Source organism: Canis aureus, chromosome 1 (genome assembly GCF_053574225.1).
Source record: "Canis aureus isolate CA01 chromosome 1, VMU_Caureus_v.1.0, whole genome shotgun sequence".
Classification (NCBI taxonomy): domain Eukaryota; kingdom Metazoa; phylum Chordata; class Mammalia; order Carnivora; family Canidae; genus Canis; species Canis aureus.
Genome location: NC_135611.1, coordinates 118,621,247 through 118,640,282, shown reverse-complemented (window position 1 = coordinate 118,640,282; position 19,036 = coordinate 118,621,247). Strand labels below are relative to the sequence as shown.

General features: G+C 43.1%; 1 protein-coding gene across 5 annotated transcripts in view; it reads left to right on the top strand.

The window, feature by feature from the left end:
* GARRE1 (granule associated Rac and RHOG effector 1) overlaps nt 1–19,036 on the top strand; it is a 77,535-nt gene that overhangs the window by 53,377 nt on the left and 5,122 nt on the right. For all 5 annotated transcript variants that reach the window (XM_077855653.1, XM_077855663.1, XM_077855688.1 and 2 more), the window contains 8 exons: nt 1,372–1,512; nt 1,944–2,039; nt 2,176–2,337; nt 3,211–3,369; nt 6,293–6,390; nt 11,508–11,633; nt 13,189–14,222; nt 18,163–18,328. In XM_077855653.1, coding sequence (XP_077711779.1) covers nt 1,372–1,512; nt 1,944–2,039; nt 2,176–2,337; nt 3,211–3,369; nt 6,293–6,390; nt 11,508–11,633; nt 13,189–14,222; nt 18,163–18,328 — 1,982 coding nt within the window. The remainder of the gene's footprint in view (nt 1–1,371; nt 1,513–1,943; nt 2,040–2,175; nt 2,338–3,210; nt 3,370–6,292; nt 6,391–11,507; nt 11,634–13,188; nt 14,223–18,162; nt 18,329–19,036) is intronic.

Genomic DNA, 19,036 nt, shown 5'->3' with positions numbered 1-19,036 from the left:
CTCCTCCTCCTCCTTAAACTCATAACCTAAATAAATAAAATATTTTTTAAAAAGTCAAATAAGTTGTTGGATGTTTCTTTTTTCTTAAGATTTTATTTATTTATTCATGAGATACACAGAGAGAGAAGCAGAGACATAGGCAGAGGGAGAAGCAGGCTCCATGCAGGGAGCCTGATGTGGGACTCAATCCTGGGTCTCCGGGATCACATCCTGGCCCAAAGGCAGACACTAAACTGCTGAGCCACCCAGGCGACCCAAGAGTCAAATAGTTTTAAACTGAGACTTTTAGGGTTTAGGGATTGAATGGAATGGTAGTCATGGGTAATTTGTGAAGCTCTGGAAACTTTATAGCATTATAGCTGCTAGTTACTTTCCTGCAATTTTGTTAAATATTATAATTCCTTCAACAGAAGAACAAAAATTAGCTGTTAAAAATGTTAATTGTTGCAACAAAAATAGACATTGAAAAATTCAAAGATGGGTCACTTGGGTGGCTCAGTGGTTGCGCATCTGCCTTTGGCTCAGGTCGTGATCCCAGGGTCCTGGGATCCAGTCCCGCAACAGGCTCCCTAAAGGGAGCCTGCTTCGCCTTCTGCCTGCGTCTCTGCCTCTCTCTCTCTCTCTCTCTCTCTCTGTGTGTGTTTCTCATGAATAAATAAATCTTAATAAATAAATAAATAAATCTTAAAAAAAATAAATCAGGAAAGTTCATCCTGAATTCTTCCTACCACCTAAAAAACATATTTTTCTGTATTCTCTGATCCTGGCCCATATGTATAGATAACTTATATTTTATCACGAGACATTGGTTCATTTTTTTCTTGTTTCTCTGTCTTGTTTATGTACTCTCATAAACATATTTAATAACTGAACAGTACGTATTTAAATTTTTTGTGCATATTTCAGAAGTACTCTTTTTCCTTTAAAGTTCCAATGTACATTTGTTTCCCATTCTCTGTTTGTGTGGCTTTTTACTTTGGTGTATAGGAGTACCTAACCTTATGTGTTCTTTATTATTATTATTATTATTCTGGAAACTACAAGTGTCAATATTCTAGCTTCTCTGCCTTTTAAAGCAGGGAAATAAAAAATGTGAAGGTTTGACATATAAAATAAATTAATAACAGGCAGGTAAGTTGTCCTTCCAGGGTTTTGCTGTGTCAGCTTTGCTTTCTCTTCAAGATGCTTGATTTCATCTTCCTAAATTTCTGGCTGCTTACTTTGTAATACAGGCAATCCAGAATGTCTGGTGTACATCTAATACTTAGTTTCTTGCTTTAACATAGTTTTTGGTTTTTGTTTCTTGTTTTTTAAATGTTGCTAATGTCTGTCACATTCTCTGTCACCTACCGGCCACTGTTATTGTTGCAGGCAACATCCAGACTGAGGGAAAGAGGCTGTGACGGCCGCCTGGCAGGCATTGAAGTTCAGCAGCTCTTCTGTTCTCAAAGCGCAGCAATTCCTGAGCACCAGCTCAAAGAACTGAACATGAAAATCGACAGTGCTTTGCAAGTAAGTGTTTTAGAACAGGCACATAGTTATCCAAGGACACAAACAAGGGAGGAAGTTCAAGTGGTGATGTTGAACCAATTGGAAAGAATAGTAAGGATGAGGTGCCTGAGTGGCTCAGTCAGTTAAACATCTGCCTCTGCCTCAGGTCATGATCCTCATGATCCCAGGGTCCTGGGATCAAGCCCCAAGGTGGGCTCCCTGCTCAGCAGGGAGTTTGCTTTTTCCTCTCTTGCTCCCCATGTTTGTGCATGCTCACTCACTCTCTCTCTCTGTCAAATAAATAAATTAAAATCTTTAAAAAGAATAGTAAGACGATAGTTGGCTTGAAGTCTTTTAATTAACTATAGAATTTTTAAATTTCTGTTATCACTGGACATTGTCATTTTATAATCTGTATAATCTTGATTCTTAAAAATCCATTTTTTTTGCAGGCGTATAAAATAGCTCTGGAAAGCCTAGGCCACTGTGAATATGCAATGAAAGCTGGTTTCCACCTGAATCCAAAGGCAATTGAAGCCAGTTTACAGGTACGCTTCTCTCTCTGGGAGATCTGAGTGGAGATCCTGTGGTACGGAAGATTCGCCACACCAAGTGAACCAAGTGGCTTGGCAAGATGTGCTGTGGGTCACCTCTCCTCTCCTCTCCTCCCCAAACCTCTCATAGGGCTGCTGTAGTGAGGCTGAAGCGCAGCAGACGGGGCGGAGGCAGACTCCCCCGCAGCCCATGCAGTGTGAGCTTCCCACTGTCCCTGTGCAGATAGGATCACACTTCCTGAAGGGCGTCTCCTTCAACGAATCGGCCGCCGACAACTTGAAACTTAAGACGGTAGCTTTTCATGGGGTTTCAGTGTGAACATGGAAATAGTTCTTCAGGGAAACGTAAGGGCTTGTAAGGAATATAGATTAAAAAATAAAACTGAAGTCAAAACAGGAGGTATTAGTAAACTGGTGTCTAAAAGCGGAGCGTGGCGACTTATTTTAATGAGACATTTGCCAAGTTTTATTCAAAATTTTGTTAAATGTTCAACATAAAGTGTTTTGAGAGTACACTATGAAATACTATTTATGATTAATATTTTAGCAGACTTTGTGAATTCAATAAGAAGAGAAATCTTGTCATAATACTGCAGTAATTATGACCATTTGTGGGGCATGGTGTGTGCCAGGCATTGTGCCAAGTGCTTCACATGCACTGTCTCATTTATCAGATGCTCACCCATGAGATGGGTACTGCTCTTTTCTCTCTTTGACAGATAGAGGAACTAAGACTCAGGCTCACACAGCTAGAAAGTAGTAGACTGGAATTTGAGGTTATGTAGTCTGTTTCCAGAGCCTGCATACCTGACCACTTGGTCATCCAAAATAAAGTTGAGGTTTTCATTGGTATTTGTTTTTGCCAGATGATTTGGCTCCTTATTTAGAGAGATTCAGAATTTCAAAATTCTTCAACCAGTTTGCATTAGCAAATTACTATATGATGCTGTGTTTTGTGCTAGTATAGAAATCACATGTATGTATTGCTGTATGTGTTTCCATATTCTCAGAGGATATCCGACGATAATTATTTATGACATTAAAATGACATGATTTGGAGGGACTGAAACAAAGTGCTTTTCTCTTGAGGACCTGTAAATTCATTTTGACAAATTTTAGAATCTTGTACAGGTTTATCTTGAGCTCTCGTCTTCCCAATCCATAGCATACAATGTTACAACTGATCAAGGAGGCGGGCTGCTATAATGGAATCACACCTAGGGACGATCTTCCTGTGACTGAAGTACTGAACCAGGTGTGCCCATCCACGTGGCGGGGTGCCTGCAAGACTGCCGTGCAGCTGCTGTTTGGCCAGGCTGGACTGGTGAGTGAACATGTGGGATGCATGGAAGAGGGAGAGCAGAGAGCCGTGTTCCCAGCATGCGAGTGTGTGGTGTGGGCACAGGTGTGGAAATACTGAATATTTGGCATTACAGGGTGTAGACCATGTGGAGAAGGTAAAGGAAAAGCAGGATAAAAAAGCTTTTTTGGGGATCCCTGGGTGGCGCAGTCTCTCTGTGACTATCATAAATAAATAAATTAAAAAAAAAAAGGCTTTTTTGTTGTCTTTTATAGATTGATAATATGTATTCATAGGAAACCTAGTTGCAAAATGATGTAGGTTGTTCTCATTTTATTTTCTTAAGATTTTATTTATTTATTCATGAGTATACATAGAGAGAAGAGAGAGAGAGAGGCAGAGACACAGGCAGAGGGAGAAGCAGGCTTCATGCAGGGAGCCTGACGTGGGACTCTATCCAGGGTCTCCAGGATCACACCCCGGGCTGCAGGCGGTGCTAAACCGCTGAGCCACCGGGGCTGCCCAGTTGTCCTCATTTTAAAGAGACTCATATGTTAGTAATGATTTGATGGGGAGAGCCTCTTTGCCCAGCTTCCCTACCTTGGAGCCACAGTGGATGTCTTTCTGATGCTCAAACGTGCCATGCTTCTTCCTGTCTCAGGCCTTTGCACTTGCTGCTCTTTTAACCTGAGAATACTTCTCTCTAGTCTTCATGTGACGCTCCTTAGCTTCATGATGTCAGCTCACAATACCACCTCCTCTGAGAAACCTCCATGGTACAAGTAATCCCCCCACCCAGTCACTTTGTATCCCAGCTCTCTTTTTATCTCCTTCCTAGCAATAAAATAACATCAACTCAGAAATAAATTTAGTCTTTTCACCTTTGTAGAGAAGAATAACTTTTGGTAGAGTTGGGTGGGATCAGGAAATGAACATCTGAAATCCCCATTTAGCTTTTTGTTTGGCATCTAAGACCCATATAACCTTATATACTTGATCCCACTTTCTAGAATTAAATGACTACTTTTTGAAAAGATACGGCATTTTAGTCAGAGGTTAAAGGTAACTAATTAGAGATTAAGAAAATTTAAAAAACTGTTTCTTACTCTAATTCCTACTTTATCCAGAAATGGAACTGTTGGGAGGATTGCTGTCCTTTTGTGTCACATGGGGGAGAGCTCAGGTGGCCTACCTCAGGGTGGTGCTGCCTTGTGTAGGACCAGGTGAGGGCCTGTCCACAGTAGTGAATTCTGCTTCCTTTAGCATCTAGTCCTTAATACAGGAGTCCCTAAGAGAAGGATCAAGCTAGAGACACCCTGCTGACATATGTGAGAGAACCCACTGCCTCTAGGAAATTGATCCATATTCCCAGAGATCATTTTTTTTTTAAGATTTTATTTATTTATTCATGAGAGACAGAGACACAGGCAGAGGGAGAAACAGGCTCCATGCAGGGAGCCCGATGTGGGACTCGATCCCGGGACTTCAGGACCACACCCTGGGCTGAAGGCAGGTGCTAAACCGCTGAGCCACCCAGGGATCCCCCAAAGATCATTTTGGCTGAAACTAGGACAACCATGGCATAAGTTCTCCAGAAAGGAGTGGGTAAAGTACGGCAGAAGGACACACAGGCTGTTTTGGGAAAACATTGTAGGTTAAAAAAAAAAAAAGTCCCATGTTACGGAGAGAGCAGAAATTTCTTCTAGTTCCTTACTCCTTGCTCCCAGGGCACCTTTGTGTGTGACTGACAAAGAACCTTTAGATTATGGGCTCTGGAGATAGGCGGAGAGAGGAAACACCTGCCTGGTCCAACAATGGCTATTACTTGGACAGGAAGTCTTTTCCAAAGGACATTGCAGACCAGCTGTGGGAACTCTGTTTACAGCAGTGGAAATCAGCTCCATTAGAGGCTGAATTTAGAATCATAATAAGCATTTCTGCATGGCTTTTGAACTATATCAGATTTATTTATTTATTTTTAAGTAATCTCAACACTCAATGTGGGGCTCGAACTCACGACCCTGAGATCAACATTCAAATGCTCTACCATTTGAATTCAAATTGTCTACCATGGGGCCAGCCAGACACCCATAACAGATTTATTTTTAAAGTGCTTTATGATTATTTTCTTAAATTCTTTTAGTTATTTTAAAATCTATTAATCATTTTGTCAAACCCTAGATTACCTAGGCTACTATCTCACCTGTGTAATATTAAAGACTACTCCAAATAAGAAACCATTGGGATGACTGGCTGGGTCAATCAGTTAAGCATCTGACTCTTGATTTTGGCTCAGGTCATGATCTAAAGGTTGTGAGATCTCAGCCCCACGTCAGGTCTCTCTGTCCCTCTGTTCCTTCTGCCCTACCCCCTGCTCACACATTCTCTCTCTCTTAAAAAAAAAAAAAGAGAGAGAGAGAGAGAGAGAAAGAGAAAAGAAGAAATCTTTGAGAGAAGAATCATCTTCACCTTTCTGACCTAGTTGTTTTTATCGATGGTTGAGGATAAAATGAACTTTTTAAAAAAACCTTCATCTACTTCTAGCTTGTATTCAGTCATTACAAATGGACTTTTCTGAAGCTGTGGTTAGATTTTTAATGACAGTTTTACTTTCAAGTGCATAAAGTAAAAAAATACTAAAAGGAAACAAAAATAATTCCTAATTAACATATTTATGATTTGGAAAAAGTACTAAAAGTGCTTACAAAGTTCAGTACATCCTGCATCTAGAGTTTGGTTTCTGTTTATTGAAGTATTACTGTGTTCAGTCATTTTTATTACTTATATTTGTCTTCATGCGGCTCTTGACTGGCCTCTGCACAATTGCCTTGCCATGAGAATAGTGCTTGCCAGAGTCTCTCAGTATTAGTAGGCTCATCTATTGAATTTGTTTGTAATTCATTTTCCTCTCTGAAAGCTGATTATTGTTTCTCTCTCTCTCTTTTAGGTGGTAGTTGACACAGCACAGATTGAAAATAAAGAAGCCTATGCCCCCCAGATCAGTTTAGAGGGCTCCAGAATTGTGGTTCAAGTCCCATCCACATGGTAATGTGACTCTTAACACAAACTTAAGCTCTGATTGAAGTTCCCACATCTTTGAAAAGAGTGCTTTGTTTTGGACAAAATCCTGCATTAAGTGACATGTCAGGTCTTGCTACTTGTACAAGTACATGGGCAATGATATGTCATGGTTATCAGTCTATGATAAGGAAGCCAGGATGTCTGAAAAATAAGGTTTTTTTGACCAATGTAAGTAAGATGTTGTATACTCATGGATCACAATGAGGATCATTATCTTCTCTGTTACTGTGTCCACAGCTTTTGAATAGAGTACATCATTTTCTCAAAGTCACCAGTGCTTCTCTAAAGCTGAGCACAGAACATAGAATCCCTTCTCCTCCTCTGTTTCAGTAACAACCCTGATGGTCTTGGACTCATGCTATTATAAGTCTGGGGGCGGGGGGATCCCTGGGTGGCTCAGCGGTTTAGAGCCTGCCTTTGGCCCAGGGTGTGATCCTGGAGTCCCGGGATCAAGTCCCACATCGGGCTCCCTGAATGGAGCCTGCTTTGCCCTCTGCCTGTGTCTCTGCCTCTCTCTTCTTGTCTCTCTCATGAATAAATAAATAAAGTCTTTAAAAACAAAACAAGTCTGGGGACGGACTGAGCCATTTTTATTTTTAATTATTTAATTACATTTATAGCCTTAAAATAGATAAAGTATCCTTTGTAGTTTTTTAAAACAGAAGCTCCTACAGATTAGTAAGAAAATGGACAAGGTGCATGAATAAGTAACCAAAAAGACACACAGTCAACAAATAGATGAAGAAAATATGTAACCTCACCTGATAAAGGCAGAGTGAAGAAACAATACAATGTTGTTTTTGCCCTTCATGTTGTTAAATTGTTTTAAAATAATAAATAAATTTGAAAAAAAAATAGAAAATAAAGGTTTTGGCCAGACTGTACAAAAACAGGTACAGGAGGTGGATAAATCATACGGCATTACTGGAGGGCAGTTCAGTGTATCAGAAGCCTAAAATAAGAGATGTGATCTCAGGAGTTCCACAGTTCCACCTCTGGGGATTTATCCTTGTGATGTGCATATAAATCCAACTAGAGGATCAGCATCATAACCTTATGAATAAATAGCAAAAACTGAGCATCTGTTAGAAGGCTTCTGTTATTAAGATTGTGATATGAATGAGTAACCACATAGAAAAGTCTTGAAACATTTTGGTGGGAAGAGATGTAGTAAGGCATGATGGCACTCTTGGTGCTTGTGTGGACTAAAGTGGTAACTGAGTAATTTATTTGAGTTGTATTTAAACCATTTCTCCTTGAAATGTGAGGGTCCAATGGTAGACTCTGCCAAAAGTTCTAGGACTTGGTATGTTAAGGAAAGGCAAGCAGTTCACTTCATGTCCCCAAACCTCCCTTCTAGGAGTTCCCTCCTCCCCCTAAGTTTTTTATTTCTTATTGAGATGGTATACTGTTAATTTATATACATATCTTCCTTCCTATCGAACAATAAACCAGAAGCTCACTTATCTGTAAGATTTTTGGGTTCCTGAATTCATTTGTTTCCCGATTCAGGTTCTTATTGAAAAATATTAAACTTAACCAGGATTCCCATTTTAGAGAAAACATTTTGAACTTTTGAATAATTAGGTGAATAGAAACAACTAGTAATTAAATGGTTAACACTGCAGTTTACTTCCAGAACTCTCCATGTATGATTGATTTCCTTTGTAATTCATTGAACCTCCATGAAAGACCTTATGGACTATAATTTCTTGGAGAGGCTCCCTCTGGTGGCTTTTGGTAAAAACACAAAGTTTTCAAAATACTTGTTTTTGTTTCTAAGTATAAACTACGTGCTTGTTAAGAAGAACGCAAACAAAAGTGAATGCTTTATTCCACCTTTGGAAAAATGGAATTGTTAGCAAAGACAGCCAAGAATTTATTACATGCTTTGCTTAAAAAAAAAAAAAAAAAAAAAAAAAAAGGTGTGTCACACTGCTAGATAGGATTTTTTTCAAAACAAAGTAATACCTTATTTAGATTTTTTAACTTATTTAAGTTGTCGATCCATCCTTCCTTTCAGCAAATACTTACTGAATACCTACTATGTGGCAGACACTGGGGTCTGGGAATTTAAGTATGAGCAAGACAGACAGGGTCTCCGCCTCTAATAGAGTTGTAATGGGAGGGAGAGTGAGGGGACCAGCCAACAAGCATAAGAGTCCAATTCAAAGCCTGGTACATGTATGAGGGGATAAGAGTAGAATGATGTCTATGATGGAGAATAACTGAGGTAGCGCCAGGGAGGGGAGGCCATTTTGGATGAAGAGGTCAGTCACGAAGGGTCCTTCCTTGAAGATAGGACATTTGAGAGGAGCCAGCCACATAGAGAGCAGAAGGGAAAAGCATTTCTTCCAGGTAGAAGAAATAGCAAATGCAAAAGCCCTGGGGAGTGAACTGGCATGGCTGGAGATGTGGTAGGTGGCCATGAAGAGAGAGCCAGAGAAGCCAGGATGTGCAGGTTCCCCCAAGGCACTTGGATTTTTATCTAAGAACAGGTAGAGGATTTTAAGCAAGTCTGTGTGATTGGCCAAAAGAATGGGTTTAGTCTCTTAAGGGGATTCTATTGTTCAACTCTCAAGACTGATAAATAAAAGTGCCAGTGTGTTGATTTTCAGAGAGATTATTCTCACCAGCAAGTGTAGTACTTCTTCTGCATGACCAGCAAATGCTCTCCTAGTGGGCAAACATATGTGACCAGCCAAATCACAGCCAGGAGTGGCTTGGGAGCACAGAGCAAGTATGTCCTAATAATCAGCAATTCCAGGCTGAGAGAATCGGGTACATGAACCCTGGCCAGGTTCACTGGCCAAGATTCTCTCCCAGGAGTCCAAGGTCTGGTTGGGCACTGGAGGAGCTTGCCTTTTGCAGGGTTTCTGAGGCAAGCTGGCTCATATCTTCACTGATAGATTTCTTTTCAAGTGTTAAGTCATGTTGAAGAGTGCTGCTGCCTCCTTAGGATGGCTTTGCAAGTGTTGATTTCACCATTTAACTCCCAGAGTGCCTATGAGCACACTGACATCTTCCTGATTCTGCCTCTCAGAAGAAGCCTCTTAGTGGAGGTATCCTGAGTGGGCAGTGAGGACCTGAATGCTGGGAAGCAGCTCTCAGGAGAGAACAGTCTGGGCAGAGGCAGCAAAAGCAAAGGTCCTGAGATGTGGACAAATCCAACATATTCAGGGAGCAAGTAAAGGGTCTTGTGACTGAAACAAGAGAATGGAGGTAACAGTGGCCAGAGAGGCAGGAGGGACCAGGTCCCCAAAACCCTCGAGGGCTGGTTAGATTTTATTTCAATCATGACAGGATGCCACTGGAGGGTTTTAAAGAGGGGAGTGATTGTTCTGATTTGTGCTATCAGAGGCTCACTCTGGCTGGGGAGGGTGGGCTGGGAGGGACAGGAGTGAGGAAAGGAGACCAGCTGGGAGGTGGGTCCTCAGACACAGATGCTATTGGCTTCTTGGAGTAGAACCATAATGAGGGAGGTGGCGAGAAGTGCTTGGACTGAGAATGTGTTTTGGAAGAAGGGCTGTCAGGATTTGCTGATGGACTGGTGTGGGCTGTAGGTAGCTAGCCATGATGTGTAGGTTGGGGATAGACAGCTGTGTTGTTTACTAATGGAGGAAACATAGAGTGGTTTTTGATGGAGAGGAGAGGAATCCATTGTGCTGACCAGGCTGCCTGTGAGATGTACCCAAGAGATGTCAAGTGTGCAGTTAGATATGGGAAAATGGGGTTTGGGAGAAGGGGGTCAGCTGGTGAGAGACTATGAGTGTTCAGTGGAGGATGGTCTGTACAGCTGCAGGACCAGACGCAGAAGTGTAGGGAGAAAAGACAAAGCCCAGGACGCGCTGCCATACACAGATAGGGGAAGCAGAGCAGTAGGAGTCAGCAGAGGAGACCAGGAAGGAGCTTGCTAGCCGGGGTGGGAGGAGAGTTGAGCAAGTTTGGGTCACTGAGCTACAGAAGATAGTGCTCTAGGAGGAAAGAAGTATTGCACAACATTGCTGAGAGATTGAGTAAAATGGAACAGGTAATTGACCTTTGACACTGGCAAGATCAAAGTTTGATAAAAGCTATTCTTGTGGAGTTATGTCGATCAAAGCCCAGCGGGAGTGGGGTGAGGGGAGACAAGGAGGTAAGGAAAAGGAAGAGATGATGTGTTTTGCTAAAAGGGGGAGCAGAAAAATTAGCAGAAGGGAATGTGGAGCTAAGAGAAAAATGCTGGTCCATGAGGCTGATTTGCTGGCACAAGGGAATGTCACAGGGAGAGAGAGAGAGGGTAATTAGGTGAGCAGGGTCCTCAGGAAAGCAAGAGATATAGGGCAGGCAGTGTTCGGCTGGAGGGCCAGCCTGTGGCAGAGCAGGTCTCCTGCCATGACCGGAGGGTCAGGCCGGGAGTGCGGGCATGGGTACTTGAGCTGGTGGGTCAGTGGTGAGGAGAGGGAGCAGATCTCATGTCAGTGACGTGAGCACTGTGATAGGAAAGAAGAGGAGAAGCAGCAGGAGTGGCCAAGCTCTGAGGAGAGAGGATGCAGGTTGAAGTGGTCAGCTTGGAAAGGGAAAACATTCATTTATGGGAAGGCTGTGTTTGTTGCTTACCTGAAATTTTCAGTGAATCTGGGTTTTTTTCCCTCCATTGACCTTTAGTTTCTTGGGTGCAGTGTGAAGCGCTGTGGAGGAAGTGGAGGCAGGGGTGTTTTGGAAAGGGTTTGCAGAGGAATAGATAACTGTGTCAGGTCACAGAATCTGAACATGGTAGGACGGAAAGTCCAGGCTGGAGCCAGTGTGGACAGTGAGGGCATTAGGCCCCCAGAAGGTAGCCCGTCCACCGAGCCCTGCTCTTCCTCCTAAACAGACTCCAGATGATTAGAAGTCCAAGGAGATCCTGCACCCTATTGCTTCCTCCTCCTTCTGCAGCAAGTTCCAGTGAGAATCTTGTCATTCTCTAACTGGTCTTTAATTGCCAAATTTTTATTTGGTGCCAGAAGCATGTAAAAATTGCAGCCTTTTGTATGAGGCCTGCTTGAAATACTTATTCAGAGAAGTGTATCCCATACTGACACAACCTGGTTCGTGCCTAGGTGCCTGAAAGAAGACCCTGCAACCATGTCCCTGCTGCAGAGAAGCCTTGATCCTGAGAAGACCCTGGGACTGGTGGACGTACTCTACACAGCTGTGCTGGACCTCAACCGCTGGAGGGCAGGGAGGTGGGTATCCCTGTTAGTCACTTGTAGTAGTTTACATTCAGGCTCATATATAGGGACAGTGCCACCACATACAGTTTTATGTGTGCCCACATCACTGATGGATATAAGGAAGGCAAGAAAGAAAAATTTTTGGTGACTTAATTTTGGAATAAGTTCAAATTTACAGAAAAGTTGTGGTAGTACCAAGAATTGCTCTCTGCTCTTTACCCAGATTCCTCAGTTACTTAACATGTTTGCCTTTCTTTGTTTTATCATTTGAGAGTAAGTCCATGGAACGCCTGGGTGGCTCAGTGGTTGAGCGTCTGCCTTTGACCCAGGGTGTGATCCTGGGGTCCCAGTATTGAGTCCCATATCAGGTTCCCCACGGGGAGCCTGCTTCTCCCTCTGCCTGTGTCTCTGCCTCTCTCTGTGTCTTTCATAAATAAACAAATAAAATCTTTACAAATAAATAAAAATAAATTAAAAAGTAAAAATTGGCTTAGAGAGGTAGGTCTATACACACAGGCAGGGCAACATTTTAAAAAAAAGAGAGAGTAAGTGCATCAAGAGGATTTTAGCCTGACTCGTGTTCTTAAGAACTAAGACCAGAGAAATGTTTAAAAAATTTACTTCTAGGGCCCCTGAGTTGCTCAGTGGTTGAGCATCTATCTGCCTTTGGCTCAGAGCGTGATCCCAGGTCCTGAGATTGAGTCCCGCATCAGGCTCCCCACGGGGAGCCTGCTTCTTCCTCTGTCTCTGTCTCTCTCTCTCTGTGTCCCTCATGAATAAATAAATTTTAGGAAAAAAAAATTACTTCTAGCCTACATGAAATTTATTTATATCTGAAAGTAGCTGACAGTTATAAGATTGTCTTTAGGAATTATGAACTTGGGAATGGTAGGGACCTTAAACATCTAGCCATGTGTCCCCTTTCTTAACTCCTGAGTGCTGAGGTCCCAGAACACTGAGGTAGCTTATCCAAGGTAACAGCAGCTATCGCCTGCCTCAGCCTCATACCCTTTCCATCTCTGGGGCTCTCTTTCAGTACTGGAAAAAGTGCTCAGAAAACCTTGGAAGTAACAACCATCTGTCCTTGACACTGTCTATAAGTTACTTCCAAGGACAACAGTGCTATATAGTGTCGCTGAGTCCTGCTCACCCCCCTCTGCCCCTGTGTAGATTTATCCACATTCCTCAGCTGGATCAGTCTTATGTACACTTAAGTCTCAGGCGTTCATTTTATCTATAAAATAAGTGAACCTGATACCAACTATAGAGATTTTTTTAAAGATTTTTATTAATTTATTCATGAGAAATACAGAGAGACAGAGACACAGGCAGAGGGAGAAGTAAGCTCCCCATGGGGAGCCCAATGTGGGCTTCGCTTGATCCCAGGATGTGAGATCACGCCCTGAGCCGAAGGTAGAAGCTCAACTGATGAGCCACTCAGGCGTCCCCCAACTAGAGAGATTTTTTTTTGTCCTTAAAGTCTTTCTTAAACACAAAGAGATCCATTTCATCATCCAATTTGCATGTTTATCTTTTTTAATTTTTAAATAAATTTCTGTTTAAATAGGGAACAAGCTTTACCCTGCATACAGATCCAGCTTCAAAGGGAGATCTGCGATTTTGGGAATCAGGCTGACCTGCCTTCTGGGAATGGAAACAAATCTTCAGGTGGCCTGCAGAAGACATTCTCCAAACTGACATCCCGGTTCACCAAGAAAGCTTCATGTACCAGCTCTAGTAGCAGCACAAATTACTCCATCCCAAATACTCCTTCCAAAAACCTCTTCATAGCTGGGTGTTCGGAAGAGAAGACCAAAATGCCCAGCAATATTGATTCAAGGTTACAAAGCATTTTGAACATTGGTAATTTCCCTAGGACTACAGACCCTTCACAGTCAGCGCAGAATTCCAGTAATCAAATAGCCAATGGTTTTCTCATGGAGAGGCGTGACAACTTCCTGCAAGGGGATGATGGCAAGGATGAGAAGGGTATGAATTTACCAACCGATCAGGAAATGCAGGAGGTGATAGATTTTCTCTCTGGCTTTAACATGGGCCAGTCACATCAGGGCTCCCCGTTGGTGACAAGGCGTAACTCTGCCGCCACAGCCATGGTGACTGAACAGAAGGCAGGAGCCATGCAGCCACAGCAGCCACCACTGCCAGTGCCCCCTCCACCACGGCCACCCCAGGCTGGGGCCCACACAACTCTGACTTCCCAGCCGGGCCTGCCGCCTCAGCAGCAATCCCCAAAGCAACAACAACCCCAAGTCCAGTACTACCAACACCTGCTCCAACCCATTGGACCTCAGCAGCCCCCACCCCAGCCTCGGGCCCCTGGGAAATGGGTACATGGCTCAGGCCAGCAGCCAGCACAGCCTGTTGGAGCAGGCCTGTCCCCTCTTGGCCAGTGGCCTGGCATATCTGATCTCAGTTCCGACTTGTACAGCTTGGGTCTGGTGAGCAGCTATATGGATAATGTGATGTCGGAAGTTTTGGGGCAGAAGCCACAGGGACCTAGAAATAACACCTGGCCAAACCGTGACCAAAGTGATGGCGTCTTTGGGATGTTGGGAGAGATTCTGCCTTTTGATCCTGCAGGTATGTGGGCTCTTCCTCCCCACCTTGAGATTTTCACATAAATATAGTCACTGAGGATTCACAGGGCCTATTCAACACAGCAGCCTTACTTGTGGGGGCAGGTGACCTAATTTCCCTTTAAAGATGTTTTCTGACTGTTGGACAGCAAGTATAGAATACATCTAGCAAAGGAAGGCAGCAGTGGTGAGAATGACGCTGTAAGGACCACTATTTTTCTCACTGTACAGAGGGTAGGGTTGAGGCTAAGAGAAGTTACTAGAATGGCTCTACATGCCATAGTTCAAGTGGGCTTCAGGCTGGGCTCTCCCATTCATGGGAGCCAAGGTGGCAGGCCGTTTGTGAGCTGCTTTTTCCTGATTATATAACTTGTGTGATTATTCTTTGCCTAAACTCTAGGATGTATGAAAGCTGGTGGAGCACCCTCCTGCCTTTAGAGAATATGGCTTCTCCTGGCCTGAACATATGAAAATACCACCAGAGTTATCTTAGGAAATTAGAAAAAGAACCTAGAAACAAATAAACTAGGAAGAGGAATCAGTGAAGGAGAAAAACTAAAATTAATTAGATTTAAAGGAAAAATATAATAGAAATTGTAAATAAAATCTAAAAGAAGAGTCTCTTGAAGACCAACAAAATAGGTATTATATTTATTATAAACCAATTTATTATAAACCACAATAAGAGAGAGCAAAAAGAAACAAGATTAAGAAAGAGAAAGGAGATGTCACTCCAGAAATAGGAGAGGTTAAAAGAAGTTTAAGACATTACTACAAATGACTTGATGACAATATATTTGAAAACTGAATGGAAAAATGACTTCTTTCCAAATAAAATACACATCACCAAAATTGTACCAAGAAATGGAAAACCTGCTTAATCTATTTTAATGAAAGAAATTGGAAGGGTAATTATGAAGCCAACATGATTTTAACCACAAAAAGTTTATCAGAGTTACTTAAAAAGCAAACTGTAGTCATCTCTTTATGAGTGTGGATAGAGGCAAGACAATCAATCTAGCAGTGATTGGAAAAGCAGTTATCTGTTGCTACATCCAGTGTACTGGGGGGTGGGGAGTGGAAGGTGGAGCAGTGTAAGGGACTCCACTACTGCTCAGTAATCCATCATTATCACTCCACTACATGAGAGGAACTCATACAACAATAGATGCTGTAGAGACATTTGATAAAAGATACCAATGATTCTAAAAAAAAGAAAGAGAAAGAACAACAAAAAACCCTCAAAGTAAGACATGAATAGAAAGAAAGTTCTTAAACATTAAAAAAAAAAAAAAAAAAAAACAACTACTATCTATCAAAAACAAGTAGCAAACATTACTCTGTATAGTGAAACAAAATTATTCCAATTAAAATTAAGACCCAGACAGAGTGGCAACTATTACTGACAATAGCATGTAACTTTGTCTTGGACTTTCTAGAAAAATACAGCAAGATATGTATAAGCTTTAGAAAAAGATGCATTGGGATCCCTGGGTGGCGCAGCGGTTTGGCGCCTGCCTTTGGCCCAGGGCGCGATCCTGGAGACCCGGGATCGAATCCCACATCGGGCCCCCGGTGCATGGAGCCTGCTTCTCCCTCTGCCTGTGTCTCTGCCTCTCTCTCTCTCTGTGACTATCATGAATAAATAAAAATCTTAAAAAAAAAAAAAAAAAAAAAGAAAAGAAAAAGATGCATTGAAAAGCACATCTCTTTGCTGGCAATAGAACTGGGGGGAGGATAAAAACCAAGACTCCTCAATAAAAAAACTAGAATTATTAAGCAAGTCTGGCAAGGTGGGTACATGCAACATAAATACATAGAAATCTATTACTCTTTTTCTCTAATTGAACAAAAGGTATACAGAGTGGAAAATATATTTCATTCACAAGGAAAATACTGTGAAATATAGAAATAACTATAGGAAATATTTATATAAATAACCAGCAGAAGAGGAATTCCCTGCTGAAACAACCCAGCATTAGCTACAAATGGAAAGAAATGTTTTCTTAGGTCTAAAAATCCCTCCTACTGCTGCTCACACTTTCTTGTTCTTGCTTCCCTTGGGTGGTGGATGTGGGCAGCCTGGCTCCCTGGGTCGCAGAAGGGCAAACAGTTCCACCTGCTGTGGAAGAGCAGGCCCACGTGGCTGCCACTGGCTGCAGTGGGTGCGGCAGGGCACATTTTCTCAACTGCTGTGAAACAGTCTGTACATCTTTTGATAGGCGGGTAATTAAATCCAGAATATAGGGCAGTCCTGGTGGCTCAGCGGTTTAGCGCTGCCTTCGGCCCAGAGTGTAATCCTGGAGACTCGGGATCGAGTCCTGCGTCAGGCTCCCTACATGGAGCCTGCTTCTCCCTCTGCCTGTGTCTCTGCCTCTCTCTCTTTCTCTGTGTCTCTCTACCCCTCTCTCTCTGTCTCTCATGAATGAATGAATGAATGAATGAATGAATGAATAAACAAACAAATAAATAAATCTTTTTAAAAATTTAAAAATAAATCCAGAGTATAAGTGGTGTCTGGCAGGATTTTACCGTCTTTGATCTTTGTTGAGGCCTGAATGGCCTCTATGTCTTTAGGTTACAAATCCTACTAGTGTTATCTGCCATGTGTTCCTTTGTGACCTGCAGGTCCTTACTGTACCTTCCTGCAGACCCCACCTCGAGGGCATAAGGTCTGTATAGCCCCTTTCCCAAATTAAGGAAGGGCACTCCTTGGATAGATGAATCCCAGAAGGCACCCTCTCGGGCAGGGCCAGTGAGAGCAGAGCACCCCCTCTGGACAGGGCACCTGTAGCCCCAGAGGCATGGCTTGACTCCCTGAGAAGGAGGCCTTGATTTGGGCCCCGCCGCTCCCCTCCCCAGCTGTGGGCATCCTTGTGTGCCGCACATACAGCACAGTCTCATGCAGTAGTCCTGTGGCAGTGCCCTGGGGACAAGCTAATATGAGATTATGCCTAGTAGCTCTCCTAGCTTGAAGCTGAAAAGTATACACTGCTGAGTCATACTCAGTTTGTAAACCAGAGATCCTTTCATGCTGTATCTTCTTGTTTGACTTTTTCCTTCAACGCCCTCTATGCTTTCTTTTCTCCCACTTGTACTGTCCTGCCCGTCCTTACTCAGCTTTCTCCAGTATGTTTCTAGTCACCTCTTAATACTTCTTAAATTCTGAAATTTCACCTCATTCATTAACACTCTTACTGTCTTCAGATTGAATGAGTAGATCTGCCATCCAATATCCCAAGAAAATCCTCGATTCGAGTTGGGCCAAGTGGCAATGACATACCTCTATCTGGCTGACCCTGATGCTTTGATAACTCTCAGGTTATTAGTTCACTAAAGACATCATGTGACTTCCTAAGTGTTATGTACATAGCACCAGACATTGGAAAATTTTTAAGTGTCTGGTATTTGTCTTTAAGATTTAATCGTGGATCCTTTTGTGTTCTTCTTTCTGTCTTTCACATTCAGCCTGCCTCTGTCTTAGGCATAACCCTTCTTTTTTTTTTTTTTTTTTTTTAAATCTTTTTTTAATTTTTTTTAATTTTTATTTATTTATGATAGTCACAGAGAGAGAGAGAGAGAGGCAGAGACATAGGCAGAGGGAGAAGCAGGCTCCATGCACCGCGAGCCCGATGTGGGATTCGATCCCGGGTCTCCAGGATCGCGCCCTGGGCCAAAGGCAGGCGCCAAACCGCTGCGCCACCCAGGGATCCCAGGCATAACCCTTCTTGACGGTCACTGTGCACACACCTCACCCCAGCCTCAGACATCTGGCTGAAAGCCCCAGGCCTACAGCCAACTCTCTGGCTTCCGGGGCCACAAGCCAGGCAGCACCTTGCCACTTTTCACTGTGTATGTGTGACCAGAATGTGATCAGGAGGCAGAGAAGGAGACAAGAGGCCAGTGTGGCCCCAAACCCTCTCTGTCCCTTTGTCCTAATGCAGTGGGTTCAGACCCCGAGTTTGCACGCTATGTGGCAGGAGTAAGCCAGGCAATGCAGCAGAAGCGCCAAGTGCAACACGGCCGCCGCCCAGGCAACCCCCGGGGCCACTGGCCACCCATGGATGATGCCCATCGGACCTGGCCTTTCCCAGAGTTCTTCACAGAAGGGTGAGTGCTGGGTGTGGCAGGGAAGCTGAGTTTGGGACCTTGTTATCCCCCATGGGGCCCTCATGCACCATCATCAGGCAACTCAATTCCACAATCCCCCTGTGAGAAACTGACACCTGGTCACATCTTTAAGTAGTCAGGGTTCTGTGACAAGACTTGAAGATGCCAGGTGGCATGGTATGTCCCTGTGAGCACACCGTTTGTATAAACCGATGATTTTCAACACATAGTCTTCTGCCCTGAACTAGGAACTTACTTGATGGTGTTTGTGACGTAATTGAATGTTTAACATGGTTTCTGTGCTGAAATGGGCATAGTTGTGCAACCCATGCGATTCGGGGAATGCGATCCTTATAGCTTCCAAAAAGCAAACGTGTATAGTTCAGATGCCAGCGTATTGAGAAAACTGCAGCTTTGCATCCTGAAGACAACTGGAGATTGATTTTTCACATCCTTTATTTCTACTCAGTTAATAAATCTGGACAGCTAAAGACCATTTCAGCTCTTTGCTCTACCATGAATTTCATATGCAAAGCACAGGCTTCTGAGAAGAATGAAGGGCAGCGAAGAATACATGTTACTTTCTATATAATAAGGGACAGGAAGAAAAGCTTGGGTTTTTAGAAGGGGAGATGAGCCCACGATCTGGTTGTTAGAGGAGTGCGGGCTAAAGACCGTTCCTTTAGAGCTGGGGGAGTGGGGGCAGCC